The following is a 19,649-nucleotide window of genomic DNA, read 5'->3' on the forward strand; positions in this document are numbered from 1 at the left end:
TATGTGAGACAAAAAAAATAAAAATTATTCACAGAATCATTGATGCCTCGCATCAGCACAATCACTGCAGTTTTCAAACATAAAATATTTCAGCCAGACCTGTCAGAAATGCACATGTGTGAAAATGAGATTAATCAATTTGTAATTAATATAACAAACTCCTAATTAAACCCCTGCCAGTTTTGTCTATAACAAATTAGGTTTGGGAGTGTGGAGGGTTTGTGGAGTCAGGTTATTAGTTTCTCCAACATTTCTCTCCTCAGGAGAACAGGTGAAATACCAATAATGTCAGCACAATCCAGTCAGCAAGTCTGTCTGGCAGCCAATAATAAACTCATATCCCTTGGCTTTGGGTCTCAAGTCACACTGCTACATCCTACCTATCACCCCATCTCTATTTCCAGCCTATTCTCTCCCAATTGTGAAAGGCTAGTATAACTGAGGGGAACTTCATTATAGTAGGTCCTAAATAAAAAACAAACAAACTACACAATCTACTGCATAACTGATGGTGAATATACTCCATCAGCTGATTTGTTGATTAGTGTCTGAGAATTTGCTTGCGTATGCACAGTCCTTTGTGGGTGGTTACTGCGCATTACAGCATGAAGACGGGAGAATGATTTAGTTCTGCCTTAAAGCAGCAGTGATGGTCAGGCTTGGCTGAAAACATGTGGATCACATAACCAGAAGCTGTGAGCAGTTGGCTATTTATCAGCTTCGGGAGACCATGTTTACACCAGCACATTTTAGTTAAAGATTCATAGCGTGTTGCAGTCTTTCAATGGCCTCAGTGACATTTCAAGTGGAACTGACAGTGAGCAGGCTGTTTGCCTGGGTGTCCAAGGAGTGTGGAGTATCATGCGTGCTGTAAATGCATTCTGTGAGTTGATGTTGAGGAGAGAGATAAGAGAATGGGCTCATCAATCACTATTTTCCTGACTGCGCACTTTTTCTCCTTTTACCTCCATTAAACCATTTACCTAATCAAATATATTATTAAATACTTATCAGTTATATCAGAGCAAAGCAACTTTCTTACCAAGTGATGCACTTGGTATGAAACTGAAGTTTTTTCTTTGGACAAGTAAACTTTGATAAGGTAGCCATGCACAAGATTCAAGTTAATCTAACTTTTGTGTGTCTAAAATAGATAGCGTTCCAACAGTTTTAACTGCTGTCTACTTTATAAATGCACACGGATTGCCAGCATCTTGCCATCAATCTGAATAAGTCTTTGTCAATGACTCAACTCAATTCAGGTCATATTCTTGTTATATTCCTATAGAACAGGAAGGGTGCTGAACACAAATGTAATAGTTATATGTAATAGTTAACAGGCAGCAAAAGATATATAGATATACAATTTTCAACAATTTATCACAATTATTCCCAGGTTTATTATCAGAGATAGATTGTATGAAACTGCCAATTTGATCCCAGTCGATCACAGACTGATATCCGACTGACTCCATCTTATGCCAAGATTTATGGCCGGTTTTAATGACAGCGTTCCTATGCTTGACAATCTTATTGTGCAACAAAAAAATAACTGCAATAACTTTATCTTACAGAATAAAATAAATATTTGACAAAGATTAACTTTGAGGACATAGTTTCCAGTTAAAAAAGGTGACAAATTAAAATGTGCGTTATTGGAGCACTGATAATATTGGAAAATGTTATAAATCACAATATCATATTGTGGGTGAAATATTGCGATAATATAATATCACATGGTGTCTGGTGATTCCCATCTCTACTAAACATCAGCATGAATATAACGCATCCAAAATATATAGATGGGTGGACTGTTGGCAGCTATACATCTAATCTATGTCTAAATTTGGAAATAGTTGGATTAAAACAAACACCTATTTGATCAAATAAAAACTCAAAGTAAAAAAAAAAGGAGCAGTGAAAAAAACAAGCTCTTATATTAGATTTTCCTCTTTCAAGGTTTGCTACCTTCAAGGTAAAAGTCAAATCATGTGGTTACAATATGATTTAAAGTAGTGATTCTAATATAAAAGAATATATATATATAAAGTCCAAACAAAATATGTGTAGTCTGAAAAGAAAAGAAAAGAAAAGAGCATTCTTTAATCCCCTCTTTACCTGCATCAGTAAGTCTTTCATCTTGGTCCCCTGCTGGAGGAGCTGGCTGCTCTCCTCTTTTAGGAGTTTATGCACAAACTCTGCCGCAGCCTTATTCTTCTGGGTGAGGAGAGAGGCCCAGATAGCCCTGTACAGCACAGTGTTATCGTCGTAGGGTTTTTCACTGGGGTTATCTATCACCCCCACACGCACTCCAGGACTGGCCTTCTGCTTGCACACACACGCGCACACACATATAAACATAACGGCACTATAATTCACAGTAATAGCAGACATGCTCATATATCCAGCTACCACATATGTCACTGATGAAGAGCTCTCAAAAAATAGTGCTTTAAAGTAAAGATCTCACCTTTTCAACCTAATCTACTACTAATGATCTCTAAATGACAAAAAGAACATTTGCTTTATTACGTTATTCATCTGTAGAATATCACCACAACATATTTCAGTTAAGACGAATCTACACTGATGATTTTTTGTGAGAGCACACAGCAGAAAATGACATTTTAATTATAGTTTTTGTTATGAACCTGCCATGATAATCACCACCAAAACCATTTCAGAGTTCTGCATCCCTTCCACTTCTATTTGATTTTTTTTAGTGCACAAGTTTTGTTGCTTTAAGGATAAGTTAGAGTATTAGATTTATCTGTTACGCCTTCTAAGACGTCCTGTGTACATCCTAAATGATAACATAAATTAAAGAAGTGAAAAGAACAGTATTGATTTTACTTACCAGGTGTTTCAGAGCACTGAGCAAGAGTTTTCGTCCTGACACCTTCTGAAAATCCCCAACTACCCACAGAGTTACAGGAGTCATCCCATCCTCATCTGAGGTAAAAGAGTAAAATCTTTATAGAATAATGTGTACAATACAAATAAGAGCCATTACTGCCATTACTGTAAACCATTCTAAACTCAGACTCTACTTTATATTCTTTAGCTTTCTAATCGTAAGTCTCCTGTTATCCCCAAGAGCAGTCTATTTTGGTTGTTTCTAGTGTCCTGTTCTTCCCTGTTCTTCAGCTGCAGCAGTCTGTTCTCTCTTCGAGTGTAAGGTGTAGCAGCTTCAACCATGTCTGACTCTTCTTCTTCACAAGTTGTTTTGCTCACAGAAGTGTCGCAGATTTTTTGTTTGTTTTGTTTTTGTACCACTAGGGACTGTTTTTCATTAAATCCCAGGAGAACAGCGGGTTTTTTGTTTTTTTCATTTTTAGATATTCCGATTTGGCACCAACTAAAGGCACTTAGATCCCATGTGTTTCTCATTCTAATGTTTGGTTAACATAACATTTTGGCCACGTTTGTGCGCTTTTATGTACTGAGGTGCAGCATTAATGGGATAGTATGCAGGTGCAGCTGATTAGTTAGCCACAGCAAGTATAATCACTTCACCAGTAGAGGACAAATTTATTTATGAAGAATTCAATCTCTCAATGTTGACCTAAATGTTTACACAGCTTTCAAAGACAGTGTCTTGTAAAAGGTCCTACGCTGTCTATACACTGATAATCACATGACATTGAGAGGGGAATGAAATGTAGTTATTATAGTGAATGTTTAGTTTGTGTCAGAGGTGAGAGAGACTAAGACATCTGTCACATATTATAGAAGAACCTTGCCACCTGTCATGGTTATATTCCCGCCCCGGCCAGTCAGCCAGTCCTTCAGAAAAGCAGGCAGTTGGCCCGACAGCTACTCCACAGAGAGAGAATGGCAATCAGCCTCCTCTGAAACACTGCAGCTAGACTCTGGGCCCGAGCAGCGAAATGCAGCTCTGATGACCATTTAGACTGCTGGCCAAAAGCCAGTCAGAAGACCCAGCAATGATTTTGCTGGAGGCACAGCCTGCCAGCCCTAATAAAACCCAGTTTCATATTTCCATACATCAGCAAAGCAGTGTGGGATTCAATTTGTTTATAACAAAAATGCTAATTTTACAGATACACCTTATATTAATGTAGAGTAGTTATTCCAGTTTATATAGCATTATGTTTCTAAATATGAGATTTCATCTGAAATAGTGTTTACTGGGAAAGCAAACCAAAAAGAAGTGACTTCTTACCACTATTTGTGAAGTACTTCATTCTCTTAGCAATCACTGCCGTTTTGTCTCTGGTGTCCACATAAGAAAACATATATGTGTCTTCCCAATCATCTGCAACTGCATATAAAGGAAAGTATAACATAAGAGGAATGTAAACAGTGGCATCCATATTTTATGGCATAGAACAAGGAGCACCTGGAGTGGCTGTGAGGTCAAGGTACTTTCGGTCACTGCTTAAAATAAGAGGGTTCATCCTGGGAACCACATTGGCCTGTTCCATTAGATAGTCTACCACATCTGAGCCTTCAGATAACTGGCCCTATAAGGTGAAGGACATAAAGTGTGTTAGTTACATAACTGACAGCATGAACAAATTGCCACCGGTGCAGTTCCCCAGTGCTTGAGTACTTCAGTTCACTCATGTCTGGGTTTTTCCTGACTCAAAGTGGGCCTTTGGGAAATGAATCATTATTGGTCCACATATAATTAAGGTAATGAGTACGCATTGCTTTACTTAACAGAAGTCTTATGAATTTCCCTCTCATTTCTTCCCATTTGAAAATTAAAACTGTATTTTGTCACTCAGTAAATTAATCTCCATTCAAAGAAAACTCTTTAAAAAGATGTTTTAATGACATTGCTGCTAATTTTGGTCAGATTTTCTTTCATATGCAGGACAAACCTGCCTATATATGAATGTAAAAATTTCACCTCTCATTACAACAACAAGACAAAAAAAAACACATTGGTTTCATAGGCTGAATATGAAGAGTGAGTCTCGTTTCATGCATATGCATCATACCATAAAGACGGCTCTTTGAAAGGCAGTAGTGGTGTCCATTATGCGCTGAAGGATGACTGTTTCCAGCTCCTCTGGGTCCATCTCATCAGGGCTCAAAGGGACTCCATTAAATAAAGCCAAAGGCAGGGCACCCAAGCCACTCTTTTTGTAGAAGAGCGCACCATCCTACAGCCAACAAAAGTTAAAATCAGACCTGCTGCTCTTCATCAATCATACGTTATTACTTTTACTTTCAATTAACAAAAAAACATCTTACCTTCCTTTTATCATCATACTCTGAATCAACTCCTAGAATCCTTTCAGAATTGGCTTTTGGGAATTTTCTCTTTAGGTAAGCAGTGATTGTATCAGCAGAGAGCGTCTCCCCTACATCGACTTTGCTATACAGCTGCAAGAGAGTAGCAAGGAAGTTCAGACTTGACCATCACTCTCTTCAGATCCCTCTCAGTGTCAGTACTTTCCACCGCAATTTTAAAAAGCAGATAGCTGAGGAAAAATACCACTGACTCATCTATTTCAACAATGTCTCAAACTGTAGGATAACACAAGTAAAATATTATGCAACTGATTTCCTAGGCACGCAGAGATATGAGCTGGCAAGAAACACTTGCTAAAACAACAGAGATTTATATATGCGATATACTTACTGAGACCACAGACATCAGAGCCTGGGGTAAATCATACTCGTCTGCAATGTAATTCAGCAGTCGGTAAAATCCAACCCCTGCATCTGAGAAGCCATCAATCTCATCTTTGGTGTTGACAACAAACACAAATCCAATTCTGTACAAACGGGACAAAACAAGTATTCAATTTGCAGGTGAAAAGAGAATCACTACCAGGTAAAGATTATGAATGCCAAGAGCGGACCATATAAACAGCTGTGGAGGTGTGAAAAATTGCAGCATCTACCTCAGCGGGATCTTATGCTTGTAGAAAAGCTCTGCTAGCTTCACGAGCTCACCACTTTCTTCCTGCAGTGGATCTAAGAACAGCACCTAACAGCAGAGGTATCGTTATCAACCCCTGGTCGTAAAGCTTTGCAAACAACTGTGTGCCAACCTGACTTACACATGAAGCAAACTTTAGAAAAAAACAAATCAAAAACCAACACATCAGCAAGTTGAACCCAGACAAACTAGAAAAACAGAGGCAGTGATTTCAATTTTTTATTTTGTCTGACAAATCCTAGGACATGTACAATTTAAATGTATAATAAAGACCTGTCTCAGCTCCATTTCCTTTATTACCCACACCACTGTTTTTTCTTTATTGCATTAATGCAGTGTAAACAAATAGGAAATGCAAAGTCCAGCTGACTAGTACTCAAACCATTTGTGAATTTACTGGCTTGTCTCTCACTTGGTACTTCACTTGTTCTGATAAACTCACCAGGTTAAAGAAATTGCGTCTGATCTGCCGGATGACTCCGGGAAAGGTGGCTCTGAGGAGCTCCTGTACACCAGTTGGCCAGCTTCGGTACATTAAGTCATTCTCAATGTCATTTATCCACTAAAATGTACAGGTACAGGGCGCAGAAGAGTTAGTGGGAAAATATTCACTAGTTAATAATAACAGTAATCCCAAAGGTGCAGCCAAAATATGAAAAATAACAGAGGGATTAAATATTTAATGCATGAACAGTTCAGACTTCCTCTCTGGTTGTCATATGTAAGAATTTAGAGACATTTCATTTAGGAATGTGGAATTTTATAGATATATACACTTGAAATTTGCCCAAGGACACAACGACCGAGACTGTCCAAGCCGGGGCTCGAACCGGCAACCTTCCGATTACAAGGCGAACTCCCAACTCTTGAGCCACGATTGCCCTATGTTCTATTTCACAATATTAAAGAAAGTGATCTAGAGCTGTGAAATTTATTGGGTTACTCCTTTTCCCACATTTAAATTCAGCTTAGTAGTTTTGTGTAATCTTGTTGAAAAACAAACAAATGGCACCAATCATGCAACACGTCCTCCTCAGCAGAGGAATTATATACATGCAAATAAAGCAAGTAAAATGCCAGTGAAGCTGGCTAGTTTTGATGTATATAAAATTACATGTATTACTGTTCTTACAGTGGGGCAAAAAAGTATTTAGTCAGCCACCGATTGTGCAAGTTCCCCCACTTAAAATGATGACAGAGGTCAGTAATTTGCACCAGAGGTACACTTCAACTGTGAGAGACAGAATGTGAAAAAAAAAATCCATGAATTCTCATGGTAGGATTTGTAAAGAATTTATTCGTAAATCAGGGTGGAAAATAAGTATTTGGTCAATAACAAAAATACAACTCAATACTTTGTAACATAACCTTTGTTGGCAATAACAGAGGTCAAACGTTTACTATAGGTCTTTACCAGGTTTGCACACACAGTAGCTGGTATTTTGGCCCATTCCTCCATGCAGATCTTCTCGAGAGCAGTGATGTTTTGGGGCTGTCGCCGAGCAACACGGACTTTCAACTCCCGCCACAGATTTTCTATGGGGTTGAGGTCTGGAGACTGGCTAGGCCACTCCAGGACTTTCAAATGCTTCTTACGGAGCCACTCCTTTGTTGCCCGGGCGGTGTGTTTTGGATCATTGTCATGATGGAAGACCCAGCCTCGTTTCATCTTCAAAGTTCTCACTGATGGAAGGAGGTTTTGGCTCAAAATCTCACGATACATGGCCCCATTCATTCTGTCCTTAACACGGATCAGTCGTCCTGTCCCCTTGGCAGAAAAACAGCCCCATAGCATGATGTTTCCACCCCCATGCTTCACAGTAGGTATGGTGTTCTTGGGATGCAACTCAGTATTCTTCTTCCTCCAAACACGACGAGTTGAGTTTATACCAAAAAGTTCTACTTTGGTTTCATCTGACCACATGACATTCTCCCAATCCTCTGCTGTATCATCCATGTGCTCTCTGGCAAACTTCAGACGGGCCTGGACATGCACTGGCTTCAGCAGCGGAACACGTCTGGCACTGCGGGATTTGATTCCCTGCCGTTGTAGTGTGTTACTGATGGTGACCTTTGTTACTTTGGTCCCAGCTCTCTGCAGGTCATTCACCAGGTCCCCCTGCGTGGTTCTGGGATCTTTGCTCACTGTTCTCATGATCATTTTGACCCCACGGGATGAGATCTTGCGTGGAGCCCCAGATCGAGGGAGATTATCAGTGGTCTTGTATGTCTTCCATTTTCTGATGATTGCTCCCACAGTTGATTTTTTCACACCAAGCTGCTTGCCTATTGTAGATTCACTCTTCCCAGTCTGGTGCAGGTCTACAATACTTTTCCTGGTGTCCTTCGAAAGCTCTTTGGTCTTGGCCATGGCGGAGTTTGGAGTCTGACTGTTTGAGGCTGTGGACAGGTGTCTTTTATACAGATGATGAGTTCAAACAGGTGCCATTCATACAGGTAACGAGTGGGGGACAGAAAAGCTTCTTACAGAAGACGTTACAGGTCTGTGAGAGCCAGAGATTTTCCTTGTTTGAGGTGACCAAATACTTATTTTCCACCCTGATTTAGGAATAAATTCTTTACAAATCCTACCATGTGAATTCATGGATTTTTTTTTCACATTCTGTCTCTCACAGTTGGAGTGTACCTCTGGTGCAAATTACTGACCTCTGTCATCATTTTAAGTGGGGGAACTTGCACAATCGGTGGCTGACTAAATACTTTTTTGCCCCACTGTAAGTTCTTCGATCAGAGAAAACTATTGGACCCTGTAGATGTTTTTTTTTAAATAATCAACCAGAATCAGATGCATAACGATCCATCTGGCAATAATACTGGTCTTTCTCTGTGTAACTATGAAGCCTCACCAGCAGACTATCAGCAGGGGAAATGCAAGTTGACAAATATTTTGGTTGAGGGTGGACAGGCTTAATATCGTCATATATTTCTGACATTTTTATAGTACTTAATGTAATAAAATTGCCAGAGGCATCAAATGAAAACTTGCAAGTTTTTAATTTAATAACATTTCTTGGCTAACTTCCAACTTAATAACTTCCAAATAAATGAGGTTCCTGGATAGCTTCAGATTGTTGCAATAGGCCGATGACTGCTCTACTAATTTCTTACTTTAGGATCCCTAAACAAGAACACGTGTGTTGATCTGGGAATATAGTCCTTTTAGACATCACTTACCATTATGGCTGGGTGTCTGATATCTAAGGCATAACTGTCATCCACAGCATTCACAGGTAATCTCAGCAGCTTATCTTGATGTTCTCCTTTTATGCCTAGATTATGTAGACCCTCTAAGACCTTGGCCTCTGACTTAAGTATGTCCAAGATGCTGAAAGTGCAAAATGATGTGTTAGTCTTTGATTCCATCTGTGTGTCAGTATATATGCATTGCACCAAATGCTTTACTTCTATCAGAGAGTGTCTTTTATTAATGCAATTTATTGTGTCCTTACTTTAAAACATATTATTTTGTTTATAACAAGTGACATTCACTACAACTGGTAGTTATTATGCAATATTTCTATCAGGAAAAACATGAAAAATATAGCCCCAGCCAGATACATTAAACCAGATATTCATTCATTGATGAATATCTGGTTGATATAATCATATATTATATCTGTGGTATTGAAAGCAATATTCAATATACCATGATGGAAAATGTTTTCTTTGTCCACAAAATATAAGTCAGAGAAGCCCTGGACTTTTATCTTGCTAACACCATTAAAAAAGTAATTCAGCCAGAGCCAAGGAGACGACCAGCTAAAAGAAGAAGACAGCACTCTTTGTGAGTGAGAAGGATGGGTTATTCTGTCCAAGAGGAAAAAAAGGTGAAGCTGGCATTCATGTATCCATATTGTGGAAAATGACAATTCAAACCACATCAAATATTAGGATTTAATACATATTGAAAACTTAAAATTACTACAGCAAGTCATGATCGTATTGCACAAAGATCACCCTAGGTCTGGCGCTTCCAGGGGGGAGCACAGGCATATGACTGTACCTTCCTGCTGTGTTCCTACCTGAAGGGATTGTGAATGTCCAGATCAATGTGCAGCCCGTTGATGAAGAGCTCACCGTCTCCTGGGTGAACACCAATGGTCTCACTGAGGTGCTGAAAGAACAAGCTCAAAGTGTTAGTTGAATCCCAAAAGCCCTAAATGATTGATTCTAACATTAATGTCTGATCTTTTCACATGAAACGATGTGCACTGAGACTACAGAAACAAGTAAGGGTAGTAAGAGAGTAGGAGAAAAGCAAAAATAAAATGTCAAATTTATTGTGAAATTTATATGACACAGAGATTAGAAACTGATTCTCTAAAATAGAATGTGTGCAATGGCAACAGATATTATCAAAGACAGCAACTACGCTATGATATCGCACCTTTTGGTTCTCCTCAATTTCTTTTCTCATTTCCTGCTTTACAGCCACTCTTGTCAGTGATCTGTGGGAACAGTAAAACATGTACAGTCACCATCAGCTTTTACCGCATCCCCAGCCGGCAGTAAAATGCCAGTTTTAATTTCCAAAAACCTGTGGGTCCTCAAGATGGTGCGTTTGCAGTCAATTCCCTGTAAACACCCGACTCTTACTCAGCACTTTTTGAAGTTATTACAAGCTGCCGGTACCAAAATAAGCAAACATCTTTTAAAAAAGCTGATTAGATCCCTGTACAACAAATTATCTACATTCATTGCAGGGTTACAAATTGTCACAGAAAGGAGTAATAATGCTCAAATAAATGGGGCTATAAAAGGTATACTTTATGTGCACTTTAAGAACAGCATTTGTTTGGCCAAGATTCATACAGGGCAGGGCTTTGACAGGAACCATTGAGCAAGAAAAAAAATAAAATAGGATGAATTTTCTTACCTGGCTTTGCTTGGAAAGTTCTGACTGAGATCTCGCAAGAGCTTTAAAGCATCAAACTTTGGTGCAGACATGATTCTAGAAGCTGCCTGGAAACTCAAATCTACATAGATCGAACAAAAGAAATGATCAACATTTATACATCTATGAATGCAAAGGTAAAGTCAAAGGTGGCTATTAGCTTTTCAAGCTCTATTTTCTTTTAAATACATAACACTAGAAGGGGCACCTGCACAACTTAAGTGTATTTCCTATGCAGATGACGCAATAATCTACACAGCTGCATTCTCTTCTCTGCCACAGGCTCCAGACAACCCTTCAAGAACTGCAAGCCTCATTGTAACATTTGGCTAAAATTGTTACGAAAACTCACTGAATACTCAGTGTATGCAGACCGTTAAGGGGCATTTAAAAAGAAAGAGGCAGCAATGTAGCAGCAAACGAATGCCTATTAAATTTAGCGATGGCAGCTGTGTAGCACAATGTATATTTTCGGTGGTTACACCTTTAGCACTCATTCTCTGCAGAGCTGCATTAAATACAGGAAGGTAGTGAGCTTTTATTTTAAGAGTGTGTCTTCAGCTTATAGATCAGCACAGTGTTGTGAAAACTCACATTGTTCAGTGAGATTGTGCACCATGGGCTGTTGCACATTTACAGAATACAGTTAACTGTCAGGACCATCAAAATAAAAATGGTAGGCACTCGGACATCCACTCAGAGCCTCATGCTCACCGTCTGATGACAAAACTCACATCACTCAGACCCATACAATATCAACCCTGTAAGTTTCCAAAGCAGAGCTCCACTCACAAATGCACCATTTTCACACTGCTTTCATTGTAGCTGCTGTTTATAGTGCAATGTGACAACATCCACGCCATGAGCAGTTCCACATATGTTGTGGACTTATTGCAGCCAAGCAATTGCCACCTACCAATGAGTACTTTATAATCAGATTTCTTGGCCCTTATTAAGTTTAATGTGACATTAGCAGCGGTACATATTTTTACGCAGAAATAATGTTAAACTCCCTCTCTCCCCTTATGATATTGCTTCTGTAGATCACTGCTCTACAGGGTACCCAAGATATATTCAGAACTTGGTAGAACAGCCTTCTTTTATTTTATGACCGGGTCACGAAGTAACCTTCAAAACACACTAAGGCTCAATAATTTTCTCTCCCTGGGGGAACTTGAAAAGCTGATTTTAAAAAAAAAACTGCAAGTAAAAAGCTGGATTTTACTCCATGTATCTGCAGTCCTTTCCTTGTTTTAATGTGTCCCAGGTTGGCTTTTTTGTGATTTTACAATTTTTGTAACCTTGCAATGCTGTGCTTTCTTGGCCAAGACTCCCTTGAAAAACTGTTTTTTAATCACAATGTATGATTACTTCCTGGGTAAATAAATATTACATTAAAAAATAAAAAGTAAAATAAACCTCACCTGCACTTCATCAGTAATATAACATACACAGTGAAGGCCTCACCTTTGATCCTCTTTTCAGTTTCAATAAATCTAAGCTTTTTCTTAGTGCATGATAATAGCAAATGCAGACAGACATTGAAAAATATCCTCAAACTGTTGTCAACAGCACTGAAAGGAAAAAAAACTGATACCTTGCATTTCCCACACTTTGAGAGGGGCCATGTCATTGGTACTCTCAAGAAGATGTTTGCGAAGCTCAACAAGATGCTCCTGGAATTCAGGATGAGATTTCCTTAAGAGAGATAAAAGAAAAACAGAAAGACACGATACAAGGTGAAGATTTCTTTTTGACTCCTAATCAAGTGGTGTCAAATACACAGTGACAAAAACAACAGAAAAATAAACGATTAAAACATCTTTAGGACTGATAATATATTACTTACTTTAATGTCCCAAAAAAGAATCCTTGGACTTCATCATTATCATCATCCTCCACATTTATAACCGTCTTTGAATCTATAAAGCAAGAGATTCGTGTTTACTTGCCTGAGAAACAGAGTTCAACACACAATGCTGGATAAATCACTAACTGACCTTTTACTTCAGTGTCATCCACAGCTTTGTATTCTGTGCTTTTGATAGCCAACTCAACACCATACCCAGATAAAAGCATCTTTTGAGGCTTTGGATTCTGTATCAAATAAAAGCAAAGCAATGTAAAACAGTGCAGAGTTGAATCTGAATTAGAGCTCTATACAGAAGATACTTTCTGCCTATATGTACCCACTATACTCTATGTGAACAAAACTACATTCAAACACATTTGAAGTAGAATGCATCACACTGGGTGAGTTTTGGCTTGAGACTGTCGCTGGATGCCATCTTTGTAATAATTTTTTCCCCCTGGTCAACTATAACTGGAGTTATGAAGTGGAAAATGTCTCGAAGCAACAACGGTTTAGCCACAACAGAACACGCTGACACTAGTGACACACTGACTAGTGCTGACACATTATAAACTTCCTATAGAAGTGAGAGATAATGACAGCACAAAGATCACCCTGGCTTTACAGCCAGAATCGATGTAAAGTACATCTCCTAATTACATTTGTTTTTGTTCAGTTTGTTTCAGCATGGCACATCTTTAAGCCCATATCTAGGTGCCCACATACCTGTGGCAAAACATGTTGCCTTTTTATAGATTTTTCAAGACTACAGTCAGTGAAAGTTATAGACTATGAAACAGTTTACCTGTGGGAACAAAAAGCACACAAACTGACACGTACAGCAGCAGATACACTGACATTCAACCTTGACACCTGTGTCACCCAGACACTGCTTCAATCTTTCACAAGCGTAACGAGGAAGCTTCCACACCTACACACCGCTTTTCTTCAAGAAAAGCACATTTCCTACTTTCAAAGGCATCTGTTTGTCAGTTAGTTTTTAGAAATCTGTTAATTCTACCTCTGAACATTGGTCAGTCATACGTGTTGTTCAGCAGTGTCCATTTGATCAGGAAAAACTATGAGGAACAACATTTTTTTTCATGACAGAAAATATAAGTAATGGATAAAAAGACTGTTTACAGTAAAGTGTTAACTTTTTCTGGCCATCTTTCATCATGAAATTTGGCTTGTTTTTTTGGGGTTCTTTTTGCAAAATCCTGCTAGGAGTCAAACTTCAGTGAAAACATAACCTCTGTGACAGAGTAATTTAAAAAGAAGGATAGACAAAACAGCAGCGACAAACAACAAACATGCAGTCGGCACTCTAGCTTTAATTTTTTTAAAAAGCTAATCGAATGCTACTAATGGAACAACTGCTAACACATCACAGAAGATTTGAAGCCAGTGTTCCATTTTCTTTTGAATCAGATATCTTTCCTGTATGACTTATCACCTAATGAAGTAGCCCTCCAACATGTTCACCAAATAAATACGCTTTGACAAATGACACTGATGTTGAACAATTTAGCGTCTTTTTTCTAAGCTCAGATGGAAAACAGGATTTATGTGAACAACAACAAGTGAATCTGGGTTTTTTTTTTTTTATGGCATTGCTCCTCTTTAGTGGACAAAACACATTGCTGTGATATTGCTCATGTTAATCAAGGAGAAACCTCTGAGGCAAAGACAAAATTTCTAAGATCTCCAGTTCCTCGAGTGACTAATTCAGGCTGTCTACAAAAGCAAGCATCCCCATAAATTCCCATGTTATAATTTCCAACTTTATAGCATTAAAAAGCTTATTCAGGTGTTGCAGTAGTTATCACTTTTGCTTCACAGCAACAACGTCCTGGCTTTGAATCCAGTAACTGACTAGGGGCCTTTCTGAGTGGAGTTTCCCCCCATACTTGTGTGGGTTCTTTTCAGGTACTCCAACTTCCACCTGCAGTCCAATGACATGCATGTGTTAGGTTAATAATGGCAGTTCTAAATTGGCTGTAGTTGTGAATGTGAGTGAATAGTTGTCTGTTTCTCTGTCTTAGCCAGGGCGTTCACTGCCTTTCACTCCATGATAGCTTGAATAGGCTCCAGCCTTCCAAGACCCTGAACTGGATAAGCTCAGCAGCATGGATAGATGGATTAATTTACAGTCTGATAAAAACAAAATGGTTTATGACTCTATGGATACCTTCCCACTTTATAAAAACTCTGATGAAGGAGATTTTTTATAACTCATCCACCTAGATGCTAGAGTTAGGAGTGTGTCTAGACATAAGCAGCTGGAGCTGATGGGTGTCTTTAGGCCTCACCTCCAGTACTTCCAGTTATTAGACTTTTTTACTGTGTGTGGAGATGGTGTATAATGAATTCTCAGGCTTATGTTAATTGCTTGCTGTGTGGTACAGACCATCCAAGAGGTTTGTGCTTCAGTTTTGGAAAGTGAAATTCTATTATTGTACTAATCTGTTACCTGCCACAATAATGTGTGTATCTGTGTATTGCACCCACACAGTTTGCCAGCACGGAATCCAGCTTGCCTACCAAACTATCAAGCATTGGCTGACAACTTAGCACCTTACCCTTTCACCTGAATAAGTTAGCTTCTGGATCCAAAAAACCCACATTGCAGCAGCTAAAACAAACTTCAAAACACAGAATTCAAAACTATTCAGTGGCTGCTGTGGGTACTTCTATTTCTTTATGCTGTCTTTGATGCTAAAAGTGTAAAGTGTAAAGTGTGCATGTTAGTCCCCATAGGGAAATAGTTCCTCTGCATTTAACCCATTCACCCAGTGAAGCAGCTAATTCTAAGTAAGCAGGATGAACTATGTTTGAGCGATAGCAGTGCTGTTCAAACACAGTTTCCTTAAAGAGATTTACTAAAGAGAAGTTTCCTGTTGTATCACTGATTAGCAGTAATCAGTAATCATGAGAAAAAAAATATACACAAAGATGGCATCAATGTTTTATTTTAATTTCACTGCTGGAAATGAATCTAATTTACTTCTTTTTAAAGACAATAATTAAACAAAAAGAAGTCTGTTAAAATTAATTCTACCAAAACAGCAGAGAGCAAAAGTCAAACTTTATTCGTCACTGTTGCTCTGATAACACTAGTTCATCAGTAATTTCAAAGTTCATTTAGAATTTTGTTTTTATTCTCTACAATTAACCACGTCTACAAAAATATTTATATATATTAATAATAATTAATAAGTGGAATGTAAGTGAGAGTTAAGGCAAAGCAGTGGGGGGAGGAGGGTATATTTCTACTCACCGCTACAAAATGACGCAGCACATATGTAAGTGTGCCCTTTTCAGCTTTCTCTGACAGTGCCTTGTGAAAAGAGGTGAACTTCTTTGTTCCAATCTCTGCATACAAGATCACAACTGGCACATCTGTTATATTGACCCCTGGATATGTGTGATCGTTCTTGTATAAATATGGTTTTGGCCTGTGAACATTTGGAAAATGTGGTTAAAGATATCCCAGAGCTAAACATTGATAGGTGAAAGCATCAAATATTAAAAACACAATTTTAAAAAGTTTCAAATAACTACATGCATAAATTCAAACTTCCATGTTACCTGCCTGCAGCTGCCTTAAGGAGCTTCTTGATGTCCTTGGTGCTGCAGCTGTGTTGCCCATGGATGGAGACAAAGGCTGGGCAAGCCTCAGGCGGAGGCTCATCTTTGGCTATCTGTTATGAACAGAAGGAAGAAAAAGAATGTTTGGTAAAGTAATGGCTACAACATAACCTTACTAAAGCCAGGGTTTGCTGGTTTGGTCCCCACCTGAATTACTCGTTTTAAAATACATGTGATTATAACACGACCACTTCTCTACTTTTGAGGTTAGGCATAAAAGTTTTATTTTGATAAAAGTGTTTAGTTAGGGTTGGATCAGTTGAGCCCTTAGTTACGCTGCTACAGTTTCAGGTTGCTGGGAGATATCTTATGATGCGCTGAGCTTGTCTTTTCCAGTCTCCTCTGTTTTTAAACCCCCTCATTTCCCACTTCTGAAATTCATACAGAGAATGTTCTTCTACTTTTTCTTTTCATTTTTGTGTTGTTTTGTTTGTTTTTCATCATACTTTCTGTGACCCCCCAGTGGAGGGCTGCCACGCCGTGAGCTTGGCTCTCCCAGGATGGGAACAGTTCTTCCTCCGCAACACTGCTAGGTGCTTGCCTGTAGAGGATTGCCTGGATTGCCTTGAAATGACTGAGTTTTAAACTGGATCTGTACAAATTAAACTGAACTGAGCTGAAAATATTACTTTATAACACTTTGATCAGAACATACCTGCTGGGATGCATGAACAGCTGGTGAATAGGAGCGCAGGGCAAGAGCAAATTTGAGAAGATTAACTTGAAGATCTGTGAGGAACTGTCCGGCTTTCTTAATGATCAAGTTGTAGTACGAGCGCACTGACTCTGTAGAATAAACAGTGGTGGGACAAAAACTCAAAACTCAGTTCAATGAGTTACACCTCTTCATATAAAAGTAATAGTTTAATGTAAAAATAGACATACCTCCGTGTTTGTATACAGTAAGTTCTTTTACAGTGTCGACAAACTGCCAGAATTTCTCATTCCCATCTTCTCCAATAAATTCGCTGCACATGAAAATACGTAAGTATAATAAGCAAACATTATTTTGCTCCTCAGCAGTTAAAACTACAGACCACCAAAATCATTAATTTCTGGAAGTAACTGTGCACATATCCACTGTAACTCATCATTAAACAAGATAAAGGATCAAGTTTTTTACTACGGCTATTTAAACACACAATCCAATTATATACGAAGATTTCTACAAGGTTACCAAAGAGATTGGTAAAACTAACACTGATGATAAAATCATCACAGACTATTTTGAAACAGGAGAGGCCACAAAGAAGGATGCAACAGAGAAGACAGACATTCCAGCTTTAAGCGTATCAACTTTACCAGAAGTACACCAACAGGGATACAGCGAAGTTATATTTTAAGGTGATTTAAAAAAGTTAAAGGCAGTAAAATTACATTAAATCAATAAATAACCAGTATAAAAATCTGAATAACCTTCCAAGAGTAATAAAGCAGAACGTTTTTGTGGTGATTTTTTACATAAGTGTCCTTCAGAAATCATAATAAGGCAACTCATAACATAAACAAAGTGATGTTTATATTTGGTCCCCATGAAAACAGCCTTGCTTGGTGACACTTGTGATTTAATTTGAAAGATAAATGGTTCTGTGCTGAATAATAAATAATAATATAAATGTGAGAATTAAGGTTTTCTAAATGTTCCAGCACTGTTTTCTACTGTGATAAACACAGTGAAATAACTTCTGTCTATTACTTAAAGTCTATTGTAAATGGACAGAATGCACTTTTTAAATTGTTAGGTCTGTGATGGGATTAATCATTCTGGATGATGGCTGTCAATATAACGAGACTGATTTTTCCACAAATGATATTCTGTTTTAGTTTAGCTACAATGTAACACAAGAAAGTCTTTCAAAAAAGCTAAATGATGGTAAACTACAATGTATTTATGACCATGAGCACAGTTACCGTGGAGAACATTGAGGCTGTGACCTTTATCTGGTAATACAATATACTATTATAAATCCTTAATTGCAGTGATATTAAACAAAGCAAAAACAAACCAAAAAAAAAGAAGTAGGAAAGGGAGAATAGAGTTTCCTAGTAATATTCGTGGAACTTTCAGCCCAAGGTTGGCTGAATCACCAAAGTTAGAGCTATTATCCATCAGTCTGCAAGGAAAGATTTGGTGAAGGTTTTGGTTACGAAAACATCAGTGTTGATGTAAGAAGTGAAAGAATTAGTATTGGATAAATAAATAAATGCATTAATGAATAGCAATCAGTAACTACTTTAATACTAAATAAATAATTTCAGTTTGCTTTCAGGTGAATGCAGTGCAAAAATAGAAATCATTCAATATTTCTAGTCTCTGGTCCTGACCTGTCTCTGGGAAGTGTAATGAGATTTTATTTTCTGTTTAGGACATTTAAAGATTAAAATACAAACCGCGGATTAATAAAAGATCAAAGCAGTGCATTTAGGAGGAGGGGCACCTGGCTGTGCCCCGTTTTATTGCACATATGCATTTCCAAGAAAAGTACTGTACCTCGTCTCCAGGAGGAAAGGCGTCATGCTCCACTTGGCTTTAAGACTGGCAGTGACGCCTTTGGGGGCTGATATTACGTGATTTATGTTCAGCACCAGTAGCGACAGCACAATAACGCTCCTCATTGTCGCGATGGAACATGAACCTATAGCAGTGGTAGAGAGCAAAAAGGTACGCCGTCAGTTCAGCTTTTGAGAGGTGCCATTGAGTGCCACGTAGTTACTCTGAGTTATTATCTCAACCTCAAAGCCAACACACACGCACACATACTCGTCTGAAGAAGAAAAAAACAGCTCGCAAGATTATGGGAGATGCTAGAAACATGAGAGGTCCTCGTTAACCAAGGAGAGTAATAATAAAATAACGTCTCCTCATAAGGGTCAGGCAAAGGAGTGAAGTTAACTTAGCTGCAGACTACAAGTCAGCTGCCGTGACATGAACTAAAACATCCCAGCAGCGTGTTTTGACTAACGGAGACCACGAGCATGGGTTGCCACAAACACGTAACAGTGGACAGACTATTATTTAGCTACAGTGTTGCCAATAACATCGAGCTCACCCAGTCAGTGATGCTAGTGGTTTCCATACAAAGCAAAGGGCTTCATTCAGCTGGATATTTTGGGCAGCTAACAGCCTGTACGGCTAGCCTGTTACCGGGGTTGCGGGGTGTCGAGGTGTCTCGCGCGGACCGTTATTCCTACCCGAAAGAACCGGAAACCGGAAAACAAAACGTGGCCTTTAATTATTTTAAAACACCGTTTTTTATATTGTTTATACAGACCAGGCGAGAAAGATCGTTGTATAATTAAATTAAATTAGA

The 19,649-nt window shown here is 38.6% G+C and overlaps 1 protein-coding gene across 7 annotated transcripts in view; it reads right to left on the reverse strand.

Annotated features, from left to right (window-relative positions):
- uggt2 (UDP-glucose glycoprotein glucosyltransferase 2) overlaps positions 1-19,616 on the reverse strand; it is a 45,578-nt gene extending 25,962 nt beyond the window's left edge. For 2 of the 7 annotated variants that reach the window (XM_086267772.1, XM_086267771.1), the window contains exons 1-22: positions 19,389-19,611; positions 18,830-18,974; positions 17,224-17,306; positions 16,994-17,124; positions 16,279-16,391; positions 15,968-16,145; positions 12,836-12,932; positions 12,685-12,757; positions 12,433-12,533; positions 10,818-10,917; positions 10,329-10,389; positions 9,964-10,055; positions 9,116-9,266; positions 6,363-6,482; positions 5,883-5,968; positions 5,618-5,753; positions 5,227-5,358; positions 4,971-5,135; positions 4,364-4,487; positions 4,187-4,285; positions 2,858-2,952; positions 2,119-2,328 (exon numbers count right to left, since the gene is read on the reverse strand). In XM_086267772.1, the coding sequence (XP_086123898.1) occupies positions 2,119-2,328; positions 2,858-2,952; positions 4,187-4,285; positions 4,364-4,487; positions 4,971-5,135; positions 5,227-5,358; positions 5,618-5,753; positions 5,883-5,968; positions 6,363-6,482; positions 9,116-9,266; positions 9,964-10,055; positions 10,329-10,389; positions 10,818-10,917; positions 12,433-12,533; positions 12,685-12,757; positions 12,836-12,932; positions 15,968-16,145; positions 16,279-16,391; positions 16,994-17,124; positions 17,224-17,306; positions 18,830-18,954 (2,472 nt within the window). In that variant the 5' untranslated portion in view covers positions 18,955-18,974; positions 19,389-19,611. Of the gene's footprint in view, positions 1-2,118; positions 2,329-2,857; positions 2,953-4,186; positions 4,286-4,363; positions 4,488-4,970; positions 5,136-5,226; positions 5,359-5,617; positions 5,754-5,882; positions 5,969-6,362; positions 6,483-9,115; positions 9,267-9,963; positions 10,056-10,328; positions 10,390-10,817; positions 10,918-12,432; positions 12,534-12,684; positions 12,758-12,835; positions 12,933-15,967; positions 16,146-16,278; positions 16,392-16,993; positions 17,125-17,223; positions 17,307-18,829; positions 18,975-19,388 lie in introns of all 7 variants that reach the window. The other 5 variants (XR_015125517.1, XM_086267769.1, XM_086267770.1 and 2 more) reach the window with 5 other exon arrangements.
- Between the last annotated feature and the right edge of the window lie 33 nt (positions 19,617-19,649).

Source organism: Aulonocara sp. 'chitande type north' Nkhata Bay, linkage group LG16 (genome assembly GCF_057382095.1).
Source record: "Aulonocara sp. 'chitande type north' Nkhata Bay isolate Kocher_YH1m ecotype deep benthic linkage group LG16, A_spYH_male_GT1.1, whole genome shotgun sequence".
Classification (NCBI taxonomy): Eukaryota; Metazoa; Chordata; class Actinopteri; order Cichliformes; family Cichlidae; genus Aulonocara; species Aulonocara sp. 'chitande type north' Nkhata Bay.